A 19,665-nucleotide genomic window follows, 5' to 3' on the forward strand; every position below is an offset into this window, starting at 1 on the left:
CCTGTGATAGTCATCACGATGATTTCCTCCACTGTTTCCTCGGAAGCTGTCACAACCCAATTTTCACAACTTGCATAATTTCCAAAGCTTGAAAATTTTGAGCCAACAAAAACTTTTATTTCTTGTGCTTATGTGTGTGCTAAGGATAGAATCTTGCATCTGAGCTTGTGTAGAATTCTTTTGATGTGCTAATTAATTAAGAACCCTAGTACTAAAATTGAACACCACTTTGAACCATTAGGGTTTACCCCTCATGCTTGATGACACCACCCCTAATGATGATCTTTGACTCCAAAACCCTAACCCTGTTTCTCACCACTCCAAGATAAGAGGGAACACTCCCCTCTCTTAGTTTTGGGTGACATACCATCACCTAGGGTTACACCATCAACATCACCACCACACCACCTTCTCTCTCTATTTTCTCCAACACATGTGCACATGCACTTTTCTACAAATTTTGGCACATGCACTATGACATGGCCCCCTCTCTTTGTCACCCCTGCCCCCTTTTCTTCTCTCTCTCTTTTCTCTCTTGTTTTGGCCGAGAGACAAGAGGGGGGGAAACTTCCCCCTCTCTTTTTCTTTTCTCCCCTCCCTCTCCCTTTTCTTCTCTAGCTTGGGCCGTGAAAACACCACCACCTCCCTCCCTTGCCCTGGCCCAACCCTAGCCACTACCCCCTCTCTTCTGGCCCACAGGCCACCGGCCACCCCTCTCCCGCACCCAAACCCTAGCCCTACACGCACGCACGCACACACGCGGGCCGGCGCCATCATGGCGTGGACGCCTCGCTCCCCACGCCATCAACCTCGACTGCCCGCGCGTCGCCTCGGAGCCCTCCCTCGCTGACGCCAACCCTTGCCACTCCATTGGCCGACGCCACCGCCCCCTCCACTACCCTGCCCCTCCCTCTGCCTATTTAACGCACCCCCGAGCCAACGTCGCCCCCTTTAGCTCCCCACCCACTCACTCCACCCCACGCTGCCCCTCTCTCTGCCGAGCTGCTCGAGCAGCAGCTTGAACCCCAGCTGCTACCCCTGCCACCGCGTCGACGGTCACCGCGGTCACCACGCGGGTGACGCGCAGGTGGTCACCGCCACGACGCCATCAACGCCCTCCTCTCCTCTCTCCTTCGCCATCACCACCGTCTGCATCCCCTGACCCTGCCCCTTCTTCTCCTTTGCCCAGGGACGCCGCAGAACACCGCCACCACCGCCACGCCGACGCCGTCCGAGAAGGGAGCGACGCCGCGCGAGGAGGAGAAGCAACACCAGGACGCCGCCAAGCCTCCCCCGCACGACGACGCCACCCAGCCACCTCGCCAGCACGTCGCCACGCCACCACTAGCCGCCGGTAAGCCGCCGAGCCACCCCTTCTTCTTCCGCGCCGGCGAGCGTCACGCGCGCGTCGCGGACGTCGTGGAAACGACGGCTCCGGGCCGTCGGATCCCGATCCAGCGGCTGCATGGGCCATGCAGCCACGCTGGCATGCCCGGCCTGGCCCGCCACGGGCCCCTGGCCTTTTTTTTCGCCACCACCTGGAAAGCCCCACTAGGCCGCCCCATCTCAGCGCAGCTGGCACGGCCCAGAGCTTCCTGCCCAACCAATTTCGTTTGAAAATCAAAAATGACAAACAAAATTTGAAAAACACCAGTGCACTGTTTTGCTAATAACTTTAGTTTGACTTGTCCGATTGAGGTGATTCAAACTGCAGTAGAACCAGTATGAAAATATCTATCCAATGCCACTGGCCTTGCATTTTTAGGATTTTTGTACGATTTTGAGTGTATTAAACAGGATCACTGGTTACTGTTTAGTATTTCTAATTCCTAAAATAGTAGGATTAATATTTTTGAATGAATCTAATTGTGTTAATCTTGTTTTGTTACTGTCCATCTAGGAAAAATACCATTTGTCACTGTTCATGAGATTTTGTCTCTGTTAATGAGTGTATGTGTGTCACATGCAATGATAGAAGTAAAATTTCCATAATTTATTCAAAACCTTGCCACCCCTTTTGTTTTAAAAATAGCCAAACCTTGATTTGTTGCTGTCAAGCAACTCCCCTGCATAATTTCATTTTATTTCATTTAAACCTTGGTTCTTGAGTTATGTATTGATTGTATGTGATGTTTACTTTTGCGACGCTAGATACGAACGAGGGAGAAGTTGAAGGGGAGGAATTTGGAGAAGGTTTTGAAGAGGACCAGGGACAAGCCAACCAAGGCAAGCCATCTATTGATCTCTGATGTGATGTCCCTTTTGATGTCATCTTGTTGCTATTCCTAGCATCTTGGTCCTATGTGTGTTGATCTCTATATTGTTGTCATCTATGCTTGGTGGCAGGCATGGCACTCCTAGTGGTTATCTTTGTAGGGTCTCATAATTGTTGGATGCATGGTAGCATGGCCATGCTATCCTACTTGGTTGTCTTCTATGCTTAGCTTGAACATGTTCCATCTTGGGACAAATTTTCACACTACACCCCTTGCTAGTATAGAGGTAGTGATACCACGATCTTGGTGTATTCTCCATTTGGGATGAGTATGCCTATTTCCCTTAGTAAGGTTGGTATTGGTCAATCCTTTTTGTTTATTATATTGATTAGTTAGCCCCACCAATCTGAAAGTATATTCCCTCTTATGTTGTCTTGATACATGCTTACCTTAAGCAAGTATGATCCACTCCAATACCTCTTTCACATACCCTCAATGGCGTGATGACCATCATCTCGGCCATAGTGGAGTATTAGTTCTTCTCATGAAACTTTAGGATGGGAACCCCTCAAGGTTTACCTTGTTGTAAATGATTATGAAAACCTTGGGTGAGTCGACCTTACCCAAGTGTATGGTTTTTGAAAGGAAAGGATCTTGACAAAGATGGTTGGAAGGAGGAATTGTGTATGTGTGACTTGGGTTTATTTTTGGTGAAAAACGACACACGTTTCTTTGTATTCGCCCGGAACAACTAAATCGCGTAGCCACATTACCTCAACGTGGGCAAGGGGCTTAGCTCGTAGTCCGTTTCTTCTTATCATGGGACACCGCACAACTATACAAGGGTAAGAGTACCCCCGAGTCCGGATTGTCGTTGGTAGAGGCAATAGTATAACAGGATGCCTTCGGGGCTACCCGTCCGGGAGACACTATGGGTCTCCTGACGTGGCGGTGGAGTCACGCTCAAAGTGAGGTGAGCTGCCACGGTGCCGGGGAGGTACATACTCCATAGGGTAGGATCCCGTGTTAAGTTGAATGGGCGAAAGGCTTCGACTGATTATCCGATACTCGCATAATTTCGTATGACGACCCGGGGATGATCCTGGCGGATTTATTGGTTCTTGTGGGGAAAGTGCGCACACTCTACAGAGTTAAATCTATTCGAATAGCCGCGTCCGCGGTCATGGACGGTTGGAATGGCCGTTATCGAGTTGTGTCGAGTTTTGTTTTAGAAATGCTTTACAAAGAAAGTGAGTGTGTTGGATGTACCGGAAGGGTACAGGAAAGCTTGTGCCGACCATATGGAGATGGTCGAGGAAATAAAAAAAAGTTGGGTGACCTTTCCTAGTGTTTCATGAAGAGGAACTCTTCTTCAACAAAGATATAGAGATGTCGCAGTCTATCCTTTTGAAGTATCTTCTTCAACAAAGATATAGAGATGTCGTAGTCTATCCTTTTGAAGTATCTTCTTCAACAAAGAAATAGAGATGTCATAAAACTCTCTTAGTGTCCCCTTCAACTGCGAAGTTGGGATGCTATATCCACAAAAGGAACTACTTCTCTTCTTCATGCTATATCCGCAGGAGAAACTACTTTTCCTCTCTTGTCTCTTTAGTTAGCTTGTGTTTGTATCTTCGTGATGGTTTGCGAGTACAATTCCAAATGTACTCACGGCTTTGTCCCTGGCTATTAACTTGGCCAGACTATGAGGAGGACTATGAAGATGATGGAGGCTACCAAGACGACTATGCGACCTAGGACGTTCTCCAAGTCAGCTACACGTAGGTCTAAGGCATGACTTGGGCCCGACGCTGTTGATGTGTATTCGCTGCTATGTTTGTGCGAACTTGCCCGAAGTGGCGTTTATGTAAGACTGGGTCATATGACCCTATTATTGTAAGACTTATTATTCGGTACTTTGTAATGGATGTTGTAATCTGGATATTCAGTTCGGTTATGTGCTCACGGCACACTGATCATGGGATCGTGAGTTGAATGCATAACAGGGTATTTCGGACAGCTAGTCCGGGGTCCCCACAGAAGCCAGCCGCTATTTGGCTGGGACCGTCATATTCCGCAAAGTTACGGAAACGTCGCATGTTCTGGTTGTTGTTTCTGTTGCGATCTTTTTCGGGTGACCTTTGTCGTTTATTATGAACATCATCTTCTCCGTCGGCCTAGCGATTCGCTATTTCCATTAGTTCTGCTATTGTCCTTGGGTTGGACCTCCCCAACTCTTCGACTAGGTCTCTCCTTCGGATCCCTGCAACAAACGCGTCGAGTGCTCTTTCATCGGACACGTGCTCAGCCGAGTTTTTGATGATACTCCACCGCTGAATGTATATTCTCATCGATTCATCCGGCTTCTGCTTGCAAGCCCTTAGCTACTCTATTGATGTTGGTTTTTTGCAAGTGGATTTAAAATTTCTCACGAACAAGTCTTCGAAAGTTTCCCAGCTAGCTATGGATCCCTCCGGCAGCTTCTTCATCCAGGATCTTGCGGCTCCACTGAGGTGGACCTGAATGCTCTGCATAGCTGTTGCTCTTGTTCCACCCATCAACTTTACTGTCTCCAGATAATCGACTAACCAATCCTCTGGATCTTGCAACCCGTCGAACTTTTTATAGTTGTCGGGTAACTTGAAACTAGTGGGCACTCGAGTCTCGCGAACCCTTCGTGTAAAGCAAGGGAGTCCGCACAAGTCCTCATCACTATCTTCCGGTATATGTTGATGTTCACATGTTCTGTTTTCGCGACTCCTTTCCTCATGTGCTCTATCGACTCGAGCTTGAGCTACTGTATTCCTCGCGTCGCCTTCTCTTGGGGCATCTCGCGCTGCTGCCACAGTGCGTCGGGGACTATTTTGCCTTGGACTGTTCCGGCGTGGAGTACTTTCGGGTTGCGGTGCGACTTCTCTTCCTGCTATCGCTGCACCCATAACGCCGACTCCTGCCATAGCCATCTGGTATAGTGACGATCTAGGATCTCCTTGAGGTGGCCTAGATACCATTAGGAATGCATGCGTCGCCATATATCCTGCCTCTGGTGTTTTCGGGATGATGTGCCCTCTCGTGTCTATTGACATGAAGGACATGTCAAGGTTTTGAATCAGGTTCTCCCGTTCTTGCTCGGGTATACCTGCCAACCGAGATCTTGCTCTTGCGCGGGTGTCCCTGTGACTATCTTCTGAGGTCCTCGAATGTCGACTCAGGTTGACCCTGCGCTCGCTTGACGCATCAGCTGCAGCTTTTCTTTCGTCGAGTTTTCGCTGCAATTTTTCTAACTCTTGTCTGGAGCGAGCGATTTTATACTGATATGCTTGCAACACTTGTGGCGTAGCTTGTGTAGTCATCGGCTCCGTGTCGTTCATGGCTCTTGCAGCTCTATCCCACGCTTCCTGCGGCAGCTGTACTTTTTCTCGCGGCTCAGTTCCAATATATTTATTTCCCGTTCCTCGAGTGAGATCTGCGGGATCGACTTAGGGGTTGCCCAAATCGTCGAAAGCCTCAGGCTCTTCATCCTCTTGACGACCTGCTCCCGTAATTACATAGATCTGATGATATGTTGCAGTTGAGTTTTCATCAGCCTCACGGTCGGTGACACCGTCATATAGATCGGCGAAGACCTCCCTACTAGCAGTAGAGTTGTTGGTATTGGTGAAGTCGAAGTTGGTGAAGCCGAAGTTGGTGAAGCTTTCCGAGTCGCTGTCTAGATCGGTTTCTGTGAACGACCCGAAAGTCATATCGCCGAACAGATCGGTGAGTGCCCCGCTGTCGGCGGGCTTGGTGAAGCGTGGCGGCGAAACTTCTTCGTCGCCTGACATGACAGATGATGTTGACGATCCCGAGAAATCGGGTTCAACCGCCAACGGTCCCGAAAAAATCGGTGCCGCGAGACGATGCGATCCTTCTCTCAGCACTTTTGGGTTCACTACTTTCATCAAATGGGTTTTCAGGGACAATCCAATCAAAATTCTTTTCCAAAGCTTCATGCATTCCTATGAGTTTAACAGGTATTGGTATTTCGATTTTCTCCCTATTTTCAGGTTTGGTTTTGTCTATCTTTTCAAGTGTACCAATAACATCTACACATTAGCCTAGCATCTTAAACCAATCAAAGACTTTCCTAGCTTCTATAGCAACATCTCTAAGTTCTTTAAGCAAAGTTTCCAGAATAAAATCTCTCTTTTCATCATCCTCAACTTCATGAAGTTTAAGAAACATTTTCTACATTATGGGGTTAAGGCTAACAAACCTAGCCTCTAACATTTGAACTAAATAAGCTGCAGCAGTTTCATAATTAGGAGCAAGTTCTACTAAGGATCTTTCCTCAATATCTTTGTGCTTACTAACATGATTAAAGAATTATTCAATGTTATCTCTCCCAATTATAGAACCACTACCTATTGATAGCTCTTTCAGAACGTACTTAGAGATCAACATAATGAGCTAAAAATAAGGCAACAAAATAACAACTATAAAAGAAACTATTTTTTTTGTGTTTTTGATAAAAAGAAGCAAACAAGACAAAGTAAAATAAACTAAGCAAAACAATAACAAAGTAAAGAGATTGGAGATGAGAGACTCCCCTTGCAGAAATCCTCTTTCTCCCCGGCAACGGCGCCAGAAAAAGAGCTTAATGTTGCGCAGTTGCACACCGTTGGGGAACCCCAAGAGGAAGGTATGATGAGCACAGTAGCAAGTTTTCCCTCAGTAAGAAACCAAGGTTTAATCGACCAGTATGAGAATGGAGTGACTTCTGAAGGTGTTGCTAGCTAACTTGTGGCAGGGCGCACTACCGGCGTCAGCAACAACGTGGAACCTGCACACAACACAACCAAAATACTTTGCCCCAACTTACAGTGAGGTTGTCAATCTCACCGGTTTTGCTGAAAATAAAGGATTAACCGTATAGTGTGGAAATGTTTGTTTGCAGTGGAATTTAAGAGAACAATGCTTGCAGTAAGTAAACAGAACACGATGATTTTATCAATGTAAAATAAAGGACTGGGGTCCACAGTTCACTAGAGGTGTCTCTCCATAAATATAAATAACATGTTGGGTGAACAAATTACAGCTGGGCAATTGACAGAATAAAGACCATACATGACAAGATGATCACTATGAGATTCATTTGGGCATTACAACATAATACATAGACCGTAATCCAACTGCGTCTATGACTAATAATCCAACTTCCGGTTAGCGTCCGCACCCCTTTCAGTATTAAGTTGCAAGCAACAGATTATCGCATTAAGCAAAGTGTGTAAAGTAAACAATAGAATTATCCTTAGACAAAGCATTGTTGTTTTCTCCCTAGTAGCAACAGCACATCTACAACCTTAGAAGTTATTGTCACTCTTCCAGATTACTAGAGGCATGAACCCACTATCGAGCATAAATACTCCCTCTTGGAGTTACAAGCCTATACTTGGCCAAAGCATCTACTAGCAACAGAGAGCATGCAAGATCACAAATAACATATGACAAGTATATAATCGATCTCAACCATAGTATTCAATATCCATCGGATCCCAGCAAACACAACATGTAGCATTACATAAAGATGATCTTGATCATGATAGGCATCTCACAAGATCTAAACATGAAGCATAAATTGGAGAAGACAACCATCTAGCTACTGCTATGGACCCGTAGTCCAGAGATGAACTACTCACGCACCACTTCGGAGGCGGGCATGGCGATGTACAGGCCTCCGGTGCTGATCTCCCTCTCCGGCATGGTGTCGGGAAGAGCTTCAGAACCCTCCCGAGCTAGGGTCGGCGATGGCGGCCGCGACGGAACTTTTCGTGGATGGAGGCTCGGGTCTTTAGGTTTTTCCCGAACAGGTGAATAAATAGGCGGAAGGGCGAGGTAGGTGGGTGCCCGAGGGGCCCACACCGCCCCTTGGCGCGACCAGGGCCAGGGCTGCGCCAAGGGCAGGTGAGGTCGCCTCGTGGCACTTCTTCGTCTCCCCTCCGGACTCCGTCTTCATTACAGTAAAATAGGAACTTCGGCTTTTGTTTCGTCCAATTCCGAGAATATTTCCTGTACAACTTTTCTGAAATACAAAATAGCAGAAAACAGGGAACTGGCACTGTGGCATCTTGTCAATAGGTTAGTTCCGGAAAATGTATAAAAGTGCAACGAAGTGTAAACAAAACATATAGAAATTGGTGTACAACAAGCATGGAGCATCAAAAATTATAGATACGTTTGCAACGTATTAGGGCCATCTAGCATTGAATTCGGAATACATCGGTCTATTTATCACATTTATAAGCACGTCGTATCCCTCCCTGTATATAGTCTAGCACAGATACCATTACTAGATTGAACAATCGAGATAAACGGATCATCTGGATCCATGTTCCAATCCTCAACTCCCGCATACAAATCTATATCATACAAATATATATAGCATACTATAGCATACTAATCTATATAGCTAGCATACAAATCAATAACGTACGGTGGGGGGGGGGAAGGTGGCGGTGGCGTGACGACGACCGGTCAGGCAAGGCAGCGGCGTGGGCGGTCAGGGGCCATGGCGGCGCGAGTGACATAGGCATCCCAAATGGGCCTGCCGAAGATGGTACCCGGGGTTTACTGGAGGCCCAATACCCGAAGAATAAGAAGATTCGGGAGCCCAAGATTTACTAAGGAAAGATAGAGTTGTAATAGGAAGTGTTGTTTGTAATCTGGCGGGATGAGTTAGAAACCGTCCCGGACTCTGTAAACTTGTATAGCACGAATCCCTCGGCTTCACCTCATATATAAGGGGGAGTCGAGGGACAAAGAATCGATCGAATCATTGTCTGTAAGCCCTAGTTTTCATAGTCGTCGAGTACTTTTCGGCTGAAACCTTCGAGATCTACTTGCCCTCTACTTCTAACTAAACCCTAGCCTATAATCCATAGGCATTGACAAGTCAATACCTTGTCAATTGGCGCCGTCTGTGGGAATTAGAGGCGTAAGGAGCTGATCTCGATGGCACGCTCAAGATCTTCGACATCGTCAACCGCAAGCAACACAATGGATCGAGGTAAACAGATCGCTACTGGTCCTGTCGATTTTGTTCCTCACCCACCCTCCCGTTTGGATGCATATGCGTATCTGGCGGAGCCCATGGAGATGACGTTCGGAAGGTTCCACTTTCGCGTCGAGAAGGAAGGATCGTATCGTGTCGAGATTCCGATTTCGTCGGAATCATCAGTGGCCGATTCCGATTTTTCAAGCTATACATCGTCAAACGAATCAGGAGAAGAAGAAACCTCGGCGACACGCTACGTCAGCATCAGAGCAAGAGAGAAACTCGCCAAGATCTTCAACGACATGTCGTTTGAGTCATCTGCGGATTCATATATAAGCGATGGTTCAAGCAATGTCGACGATTCGACTTCATCGACAAATCTTTGACAGTGGGCAAGGTCTTCATCAATCTCAACGACGATGTCACCAAACCCAACATAGATCTGAGTACAAAGTATCATCAGATTTACGCCATTGAAAATCAAGAAGAGACATCTGAGGCTTTCGACAGTTTGGGAAATCCATACGTCGATCCCTCCAATCTGCGACAAGGCTTGGGCAACAAATACGTCGGGCCAGAGCCGCGAGATAGAGTTCAACTTTCACAAGCAGCGTGGGACAGAGCTGCGAGAGCTATGAACGGCACAGAACCAATGGCTACCACAGCCACACCAGAAGAATTGCAAGCATATCAATATAGGCTCGCACGAGCTGCCGAGGAATTGGAAAAACAGAGACGGCTGAGTTGAACAGAGAAAGGAGGCGGCTTACGCATCCAGCGAGGAGAAGGGCAGATCTAAGTCGACAATCTAGAACTACGGGTGATAGCCATCGGGAGGCGCGGAACGAGCAAGGTCAAGACTGCAACACATCCCCGAAGCGGAAAGAGAGCACTTGGTTCAAAACCTCGACATGTCCTTTATGTCGATAGATACAAGAGGAAACATCATCCCTAAGACACCAGAGGCTGGGTATATGGCGACACATGCTTTTATCCTTGCATCTAAACCACCTCCGGGTGACCCAAGGGAAACACCGTACAATATGGCGGTAGCAGGAGTTGGAGCTATGGGGACAGCGTTTATATCAACGCCTCCCGAAGGAGTGGCAAGGCAAAATAGTCCGCGACCCGCAGCAGCAACGACGGCAGACTCGAAGGGCCAAGTGGAGCAAGAGACACGGCAGCACAAGCAAGAGTCGACGGAGCGCTGGCAAAGCGAAGGGATCATCGGCAATCCCCGAACTTAACGACGAAGATATGTGCGGCTTACCATGCTTCACGAGGAGAGTCCGAAAAACGCGAGTCCCCTCGGGATTCAAGTTACCCGATAATTTCAAGAAATTCGACGGCCTTCAAGATCCGGAGGATTGGCTAGTCGACTATCCGGAGACGGTGAAGGCGACAGGAGGAACTAGGGCAACAGCCATGCAAAGCATCCAGGTGCACCTGAGTGGTGCCGCACGATCATGGATAAAGAAACTCGCTCCAGGATCCATCGACAGGCTGGAAAGTTTCGAGGACGTGTTCGTCAAGAACTTCAGATCCACGTGCAAAAAACCCGCATCGTTAGAGGAGTTGAGAGCGTGTCGACAAAAGCCGGATGAGCCAATGAGAAAGTACATCCAGAGGTGGAATATCATCAAAAACTCAGCGAAAACATATCGACGAGAGAGCAATAGATGCGTTTGTCGCAGGAGTCGAGCGTGGAGACTTTGTCGAGGATTTGGGAAGGACCAATCCAAGGACAGTATCCGCGTTAATGGAGATAGCAAATAAATGGGCAGATGGAGAAGACGCTGTCCACAACAAACGACACGGGTCGCCGGAGGAGGACCGTGGTCGAAACTATCAACCGAGGCGAAGATTTCCTCGGACGTACCGAACTACGACGCCCCGGGACAAATTTCGGCAGGTTTTCGGACAAATACAGGAGGCAACAGAGATGATTACCAGAGAAGCGGTGAACAGCGAGGTGATAATAGGGATGATTCACGCAACGAGGCAAAATAGTGGGCCGAGGTTTCCAAGACCTTTCGTGTCCCCGAGGAAATGCCGAACGGACCGTGCCGGATGCACTTCTTCCTCGACGAACGGGAAAAGACAGTCGGGGCACTGCAGAAAGACCGTCGAAATTTTCAGGCAATGTTCAGATACGCGAGAAAATGCTCACGCTCGAGCAGCACGAGAGAAACCCTCGGGAGCCTAGGAGCGAGGTTCATCTCCCGCCACCTCCCGCGATTACGAGAGGACAATCGACACCAGCTAAGAATAGCGGCAGCACTGCACCACCACCCTATGTTGATCCTAATTCCAACGGAGCAGTGTTGATGATTCGAAGGGAAGGCCGTCCAATAGAGCTCAAAAAGTAATCTCACGACAGTGTTTATGGCAGAGAAAATGCCTCCACCAACAGTTGAGTACCTTAATTGGTCGGGACAAGATATCGGCTTCACAATAGCAGATCATCCGCAGCAAGTTCCTCGACCAGGGCGGTCAGCACTTATCCTGCCAAAGAATTATCGCAGGATTTGATGTCTCTCGAGTGTTCATAGACGGCGGCAAGCAGCTTGAACCTCATGTATGCGAATACATTGAGGAAGATGAACATATCCTTAGCAAACTTGAAACCAACAGACACAAGGTTCCACGGCATCACACCGGAGAAACCAAGTTATCCATTGGGAAAGATCAATCTTGACGTCCAGTTTGGGACCCGAGAAAATTATAGAATCGAAAGGCTCGAGTTCGAAGTTGTCGATTTTCCATCACAATATCATGCTCTGTTAGGACGACCAGCATATGCTCGATTTATGGCAGTGCCACACTATACATACCTGTTGTGGAGGTTGCCAGGACCAAAAGGACCAATCACAGTCAGGGGAAGCTTTGCCTTAGCCGATAAGTGCGACAAGGATTTTCACAGGTTGGCAGAAACTTTCGGGATGCAAGCTGAGTACTTGGCGTCAAAAAGCATGACTGATTACGACGTCTTGCCAGGACGTTGGAAGACCAAATAAAGAATCAACTTTCAACACGAGAGAAAAATTCTAAGGAGGTGCAGATTCACCCGACAGATCCAAAAAAGACGACATCTATAGCAAACGACATGGATATCGCATAGGAAAGCGCGCTCGTCAAGTTCCTCCGTGAGAACTGGAAAATCTTTGCATGGTGTCCAGCTGACATGCCAGGAGTACCCAGGGAACTTGCCGAGCACCACCTAAATTTGGATCCAACGGCGAAACCAATCAGACAACCTCTGCGGCGTTTTTCGGAACCAAACCGCAAAGCCATGCTTTCAGAAATAAATCGACTCGAAGAGGCTGGTTTTATCAGAGAAATATCTACGAAGCCACATGGGTAGCTAACCCGGTGATGGTGCCGAAGAAAAACACGACGAGTCCTTCGCATGTGCGTCGACTTTACGTGTCTCAATAAACATTGTCCTAAGGATCACTTTCCCCTCCCAAGGATCGATCAAATTATCGACTCCACGGCAGGTTGCGAACGTCTTTCCTTCTTGGATGCATACTCTGGTTATAACCAGATCAGATTAAAAGAAGATGATGAAGCCAAGACAGCGTTTATTACACCTTACGGCGTGTTTTGCTACAAGACAATGCCCTTTGGTCTAAAAAATGCGGGAGCAACATATCGAAGGATGATGCGAAGTGTTTAGCAACACGGATCGGGAAAAACGTGCAAGTATACATCGATGATGTCGTCATAACATCAAAAAAGGGGACAACGCTGATCGAGGATCTCAAAGAAACTTTTGACAACCTCGACAAATTCTGCCTCAAAGCTGAACCCGACGAAGTGTTCTTTTGGCGTCCCAGCGGGAGAACTTACGGGGTTTCTAGTTTCGGCAAGAGGGATTGAAGCAAATCCCGACAAAATACAAGCCATAGTAACAATGAGAAAGCCAACAAAGTTGAAAGAAATACAGCGATTAAGCTGGGCGAGTCGCAGCTTTGAGCGAGGTTCGTCGCCGAGGTTAGGAGAAAAGCGTTACCATTTTATGCGCTGATAAAACAAGGAGATAAATTCCAGTGGAACGAAGAGGCCGACAGAGCTTTCGAGGATCTGAAGCGAAAAATCTCAACACCACCAATCCTGGTGGCTCCAAAGGAAAAGGAACCTCTCCTGCTATATATTGCAGCCACGCCCCAAGTGGTTAGCACGGTATTAGTTGTCGAAAGAGAAGAAGAAGGGAAAATCCATGGAGTGCAGCGGCCAGTATACTTCGTGAGCGAAGTCTTGTCACCTTCAAAACAAAGGTACCCTCAGTACCAAAAGCTAGCATATGGAGTGTTCACGACAGCACGAAAATTGCGCCACTATTTTTCGGCACACCCGATCATAGTGGTCAATGAAGCTCCCTTGTCAAATATCTTGAATAACCCGAAGCTACGGGTCGTGTCTCCCTTTGGGGAATAGAACTTTCCCCTCGGGACATCACGTATGAAAAAAGAAAAGCAATAAAGTCGCAAATACGCCGGACTTCATCGCGAGAATGGATGGAGTTGCAAAATACGGGACCACCAGATTTATCGAGAACTTGGACCATGAACTTTGATGGGTCCAAGAGACTAGAAGGAGCTGGCGCAGGAGTAGTACTCATATCACCTGAAGGCGACAAATTGAAGTACATCCTCCGGATGACGTTCCTTAACGCATCTAACAATGAAGCAGAATATGAGGCTCTCATACACGGGATGAAGATGGCGAAAGCCTGCGGAGCAACCCGATTAAAAATCTTTGGAGACTCACAGTTGGTGGCTCAGCAAGTTATGAACCAATGTGATGCAGTCAATGATAGCATGATGGCATACAAGGAGGTGTACAACGAGCTTGAGAAGTTATTCGATGGATGCGAAGTAAATCATATTAGCAGGTTGAGCAACGATGAAGCCGACGTTCTTGCAAACATCGGGTCACAGTGCCTTCCGGTCCCGCCGGGTGTATTCGGGAAGAGATAACAGAGAGATCCACTAAGCCAACAAAGTCAAAAAAGAAGGAGAAGAAACCCTCGGGGGCTGCCAAGGAAAAGCAAGAGGACGAAGAAGATCAGGACTTGGTCATGATGATACAGATACCGTGGATGCAGCCGTACATATCATATATCCTTAGGAAAGAAATACCTGACGATCCAGTTGAAGCAAGGCGAGTAATTCGACGCTCCAAAGCTTTCACGGTGGTCAAGGGAGAATTGTATAAGCGAAGTATTTCGGGCGTCTTGCAAAGGTGCGTCACACCCGAAGAAGGAAGAATAATTCTGAAGGATGTACACGAAGGAATATGTGGCCACCACGCAAGTAGTCGAGCTATTGCAGCCAAGGTTTTCGGGCACGATTCGCCTGGTTGACAGCAATCGAGGACGCCAAGGACATAGTAAGAACTTGCGACGCGTGTCAAAGGTTTGCCGCAAAACCCCACTCTCCAGCAGCAGAGCTAGCACCAATACCATTGTCATGGCCCTTTGCTCAATGGGGACTTGATATGGTGGGTAAGTTACACAAATCCTGGCCAGGAGGAAAGGAGTACATGCTAGTAGTTGTCGATAAGTTTACAAAGTGGATAGAAGCGAAGCCGATAAATTCACCAGATGCAGCATCCGCAGTAAAATTCGTAAAAGGCCTCGTCTTCAGATTTGGAGTGCCCCACAGCATCGTCACAGACAACGGCAGTAACTTCACATCCCATGAATTCAAAGATTATTGCGAAGAGGTGGGTATTAAGCTGAACTTTGCGTCAGTTGCACATCCTCAAACCAATGGGCAAGTCGAGAAAGCCAATGGCATCATCTGCAATGGTATCAAGAAGCGCTTGTTAGGACCACTGGAAAAAGCTCGACATACCTGGCCAGAAGAACTACCAAGTGTGTTGTGGAGCATCCGAACAACACCAAACACAGCAACGCAGGAAACTCCGTTTTTCCTGGTTCATGGAGCAGAGGCAGTACTACCAATCGAGATAGAGCACAACTCTCCACGTGTCGCTGAATATGATGAAAAAACGTCGAGAAGAGCGCTAGAAGACGACGTCGACGCACTTGATGAAGCTCGAGATGAAGTATTATCTCGGGTAACCAAATATCAACAGGACTTGAAGAATTACCACAGTCGACGTTTGCGGCCAAGATCTTTTCAGGTGGGAGACCTAGTTCTTCGGCTCACGCAAAAGTCATGAAAAACTCGAGTCACCATGGCTTGGCCCTTACATTGTCACGGAAGTAATTGGAGGAGGAGCATACAGAATAAAGGACAAGAAGACAGGGGTGGAGGAGCCAAACCCCTGGAACGTGGCGCACCTTAGGCGTTTCTACGCCTAGAGTCAAAATATAGTCTTTGTAAAGCTTCAATGTCTTGAAACGCCCGCGAGTTTTCAGACGCACTCTTTTCCTTTTTCGGGGCACCGAGTGGGGCCGGAGAAGGTTTTTAATGAGGCGGGCTCGCGGTGCTGCAATATAATAAAGATAGTGACAATATAACTTTTCTTCTTTATCGACATGACCAAAGTCTTCGCTCCACGAATTTCAACATAGTTCATCGACAAAAGGAAAAACTTGCCTTGGTATTCAAATACCTCGTGAGTCAACAAAAATACAAAAAAGTACTCAATAAAAAGCTCGGGGGCTCATATTCGCACTAAATATATAAATGCCTTGGTCCAAAACCTCGCAAGTATACAAATATAGTAAAGAGTCACCGAAACACTCGGGGGCTAAACAAACAGAGAAATATAATGATTGCTTTACAATATAGTCATGGATTACAAAGAAAAATATCTACAAGAAGAAAATAACTAGTCTTGATTCAATATGTCATCAAGAGTAACCCTGTTTTCCTCAGGAGCAGCACCAAGAAAATCGGCATAATGGCCATCGGCAAAAAAGTCGGCATCCATCCGAAGTAGGTCCTCAATCATTTCTTCGGCTATAGGCGTAACCTTCGTGTTAATCCTGTCAACACCAACTCTCCGACGTTTTACTTTTTGGTGAACCTTTTCGACAACCTGGGTAAGGTCAAGCTTCGAGTGGCAGATCTGGAGCATGATAAGAGCAAATGCGGCGCCGGCTACCGGTTGAGCTACGACAAAATCATGGATCTGCGAGCATCCCTGAACCTTTCCATCAAGTCGGGAAGAGTTTTTGGCTGGACGTTCGAGGAAACATGGAGTTGTAAACCATGGACAAAGTCTTGGTGCAGAAGTCAAGGAAATCGCGAGTTTGAGAGGCGCGATCTTGGAATACGACAATTTGGCGGGTCCTCTGCAGGGTAGCCCAAAACAAAGAACCATGGTCCAGGGAAAGATTAACAAGGAGGGTTGTCCTAGCATTTACCCTCTCCTCCTCGGCAGCAGCATCAGTAAAGGCACCTATCAAAACAAAGAAGTGGAAACCTCTAAGAAACAATAGCATGAAGATAAAGAATATCAGCGGATGAAACAGGCATACCCGACATATCTCAGACTGGCTTCATTCATTAATTCGAGCATGAAATTTTCTCGAGTAGTTGCCTTTTCAGCCTCGGAAGCGGCAATTTCCTTAGCAGCCACGGCTTCGTGAGATTGTTGAAGAGCAATTTTTTCGGCTTCAGATGACTTACGAGATTGCTCCATCATCACAAGTGTTTGCTTCTTCGCATACTGAAGTTGCTGCCGAAGTTCATCCAGTTCTTGCGACAAGGTATCGTCGACAGTGCGATGATCGGCAAAAGCTCTCCTCGCACGAGAAGAAGGCGATACATTGGAAGGAGCGGAAGTTGGAGTATAGTTATCAAATATCAACTGAAATTTAGACAAGACAATATCAAATGACACATAGAGTTTTTCATTAATTTCTTGGAATAATTACAAGGGCACTACAGTGGAGCTAAGGAAATGAATGTCGCCAAAACAACTACTTTGGCAACAAAAGCAAAAGAAACAGAAAAAGAAACAAGGAGGCATGCAACTAGACCTCCGGCCTCGAGGAGCTAGGAGTCGAAGCTGGCTTGATCCCCAGATACGCCAAGATCTTCTTCGTGTTGGGCTTGGCTGCCTTGATCAGCGACCTCCATCTCGAATGCTCTACCTGGCTGGTGTCGCCAACCTTCATCCAATCAAGCGTCTGTTGGCTGTCGGCAACCAGGGCAACGGTACTCTCGACAAGAACCTTCATATTCTCCTGACGCATCTTCAATCCCAGGTCTTCCGACGAATTGAAAAGCTTGGCAAGGGCAAGGAAAGTCGAAGGTTCCTCTTTCTTCGGGAAGAAGTAGGGGAACAACGCCGACAAACTCGCACTGGCATTGGCCACGCCTTCACGAATTTCGCGCCCATGGAACTCCAGAAGAGAAAGTGCATCAAGGAGAGGGTCATTGACGGGATTCTCCAGATCAAAATCTTGGTTTGTTTGGGCTGCCACACAAAACAAAGAACCATTAGTCAAAAACCAAGAAACAGGAAGTACAATAGAAGGGGTTGATGATATTACTCAGCGTACGTCGACTTTGCGACTTCAGACGCTTGATGATCTCTTGTTCACGCACAGTTTGTGCAGTTTTCTGCTCATCTAAGGCAGATTCGGCATCTTTGAGCCTTCTCTGCAGGTCCTCGACACTAGCAGTTTTCGCCTTGGCTTCATCAACCTCGGCCTTGGCTTTGCTAGCAGCAAGTTCAGCTTTCTTGCGAGCCGCCTCACTTTGCTCGAGTTTTCGAGCAAGTGCGTCGACACGTTCGTTGGCCTCTGAAAGTTTTTCTGTCGAGATATGAAAAAGAAAGAAAAGAAAGATCAAAAAATAGCGACGAGCAACAGGAATAGAAAGTCAGTGCAAAATAGCAAGTATAAAAGTCGTTACCTTCGGCTCTGGCGGCATATTCACGGTACCCAATAAATTGGGACCCGATGCGGAGAAGATCCTTGATCATAGGCTGTTCAGCGTGAACACAGTAAGAGAAACATCGGCAGGAAAAAGAGAAAAGGTGTGGAAAAATAAAATAAGGAAAATATAGATGTCGACAGACTTACATCATCTAAGAGCAGAGTCGACGAACTGCCCAACTGAGGGGCAGAATCAACAATCTTTTCAACCCTTGCCCTTTTTGGTGAAGGGACACGGGGGCTTGATGGCGGAGTAGTGGTGACGACGTCTTGTTGAGGAGGCGACGTTTCTTCTCCTTCAACTAGCGTGTCTGAGGCAAGTACAGTACGTGACGTGCTTGTTCGAGGAGCCACGTCAGTAACTGGTACTTCTTCCTCCTCATCACTGATTGATCAAAAAATCGGCAGTATAAAAAGCACGACAAGATAAATATTTCGAGTACAAAAATATAGCGAGATAGGTGACTTACGAGCTGATGAGGGATTCAACATAAGGATCGTAAGCTGCCTTCGGATTAGAAGGACCAGCTTTTTCAGCCTTAGAAGTGCCAGAATCCTCGGCATCATGCCTTTTCCTTTTGTTCTTCGGAGAAACAGCAGGAGGAGGAGATTGCGCTGATGTTGTATCTTCAGAGGCAGCATCCTTCTCAGTAGATCCCGCAGATTTTCGAGAATCTGCGGGTTCATTCACAAAAGAGGGGGTCTCCTGGTTGACATCATCGACAACGGCTCTTTCTTCGACCTCTCCATCCTCAGGAAGAGGAGGAAGGGAAGCCATAGTAGGATGATTCTACAAAGAAATAGTGACAAAAGAGAATAAGTGAGATACCACTGCAAATAAGATACGAGGAACAGTTCAAAACAAGATAAAACTTCGAGAAGACAAAATACCTCGGGAAGAGGATTGGAAGCACTGTATGGTTCCACTCGACAGGAGGAGGGAATAGGATCTTTCTTGCCTAATCGAGAAATTCTTCGAACCAATTTTTCCAAGTCCTTTACAGAAAGATCCTTTGGAGATTACATTGGCGTCATTTTCACCGAGAATACGTCCAAAGGGGATTTTTGCGAGCACGAAGAGGCTGCACTCTAATCCTAAGGAAGTAGGCAGTAATTTGAACACCGAGATAGCTCTTTGCCTCGAGTGTTTTGAAGATGACGGATACGAGCCATGAGCGCCTGCTGCCGTTTTCTCTTCTTCGTAAGCTTCGGCATCCCGAGGAACGGCGACGCTGAATCCTGGCACTTCCGTCGAAAGGAACTATGTTGTGCTCCACAGAATTGGCGCTTTCTTCGTGGATGTAGAGCCACTTTTTGCGCCATCCTTGGACAGAATCAGGAAACTTGACGTCGAAATAATCGACATCAGTCCGAACACAGATAACAACGCCACCTATGTTATAAGTGACGTTGTGGGAGCCATTACGGCGGAGGCAGAAAATGCGCTTCCACAGAGCCCAATTGGGAGTGATTCCGAGGAAGCATTCGCAAAGTGTGATAAAAATAGAAATGTGAAGGATGGAATTGGGAGTCAACCGTGCGGTTGAATC

The 19,665-nt window shown here is 47.2% G+C and overlaps 1 protein-coding gene across 1 annotated transcript; it reads right to left on the reverse strand.

Annotated features, from left to right (window-relative positions):
• Window positions 1-5,583: 5,583 nt before the first annotated feature.
• On the reverse strand, window positions 5,584-18,938 carry LOC139831391 (uncharacterized). Its single transcript, XM_071820655.1, has 6 exons — window positions 18,586-18,938; window positions 18,263-18,500; window positions 18,093-18,165; window positions 17,936-17,992; window positions 5,765-6,033; window positions 5,584-5,682 (listed from the first exon to the last, which is right to left on the reverse strand). The coding sequence occupies exons 1-6, from the start codon at window positions 18,891-18,893 to the stop codon at window positions 5,584-5,586; spliced, it is 1,044 nt and encodes a 347-aa protein (XP_071676756.1). The 5' UTR covers window positions 18,894-18,938.
• Window positions 18,939-19,665: the final 727 nt, after the last annotated feature.

This window comes from Lolium perenne, chromosome 5 (assembly GCF_019359855.2).
Source record: "Lolium perenne isolate Kyuss_39 chromosome 5, Kyuss_2.0, whole genome shotgun sequence".
Taxonomy (NCBI): domain Eukaryota; kingdom Viridiplantae; phylum Streptophyta; class Magnoliopsida; order Poales; family Poaceae; genus Lolium; species Lolium perenne.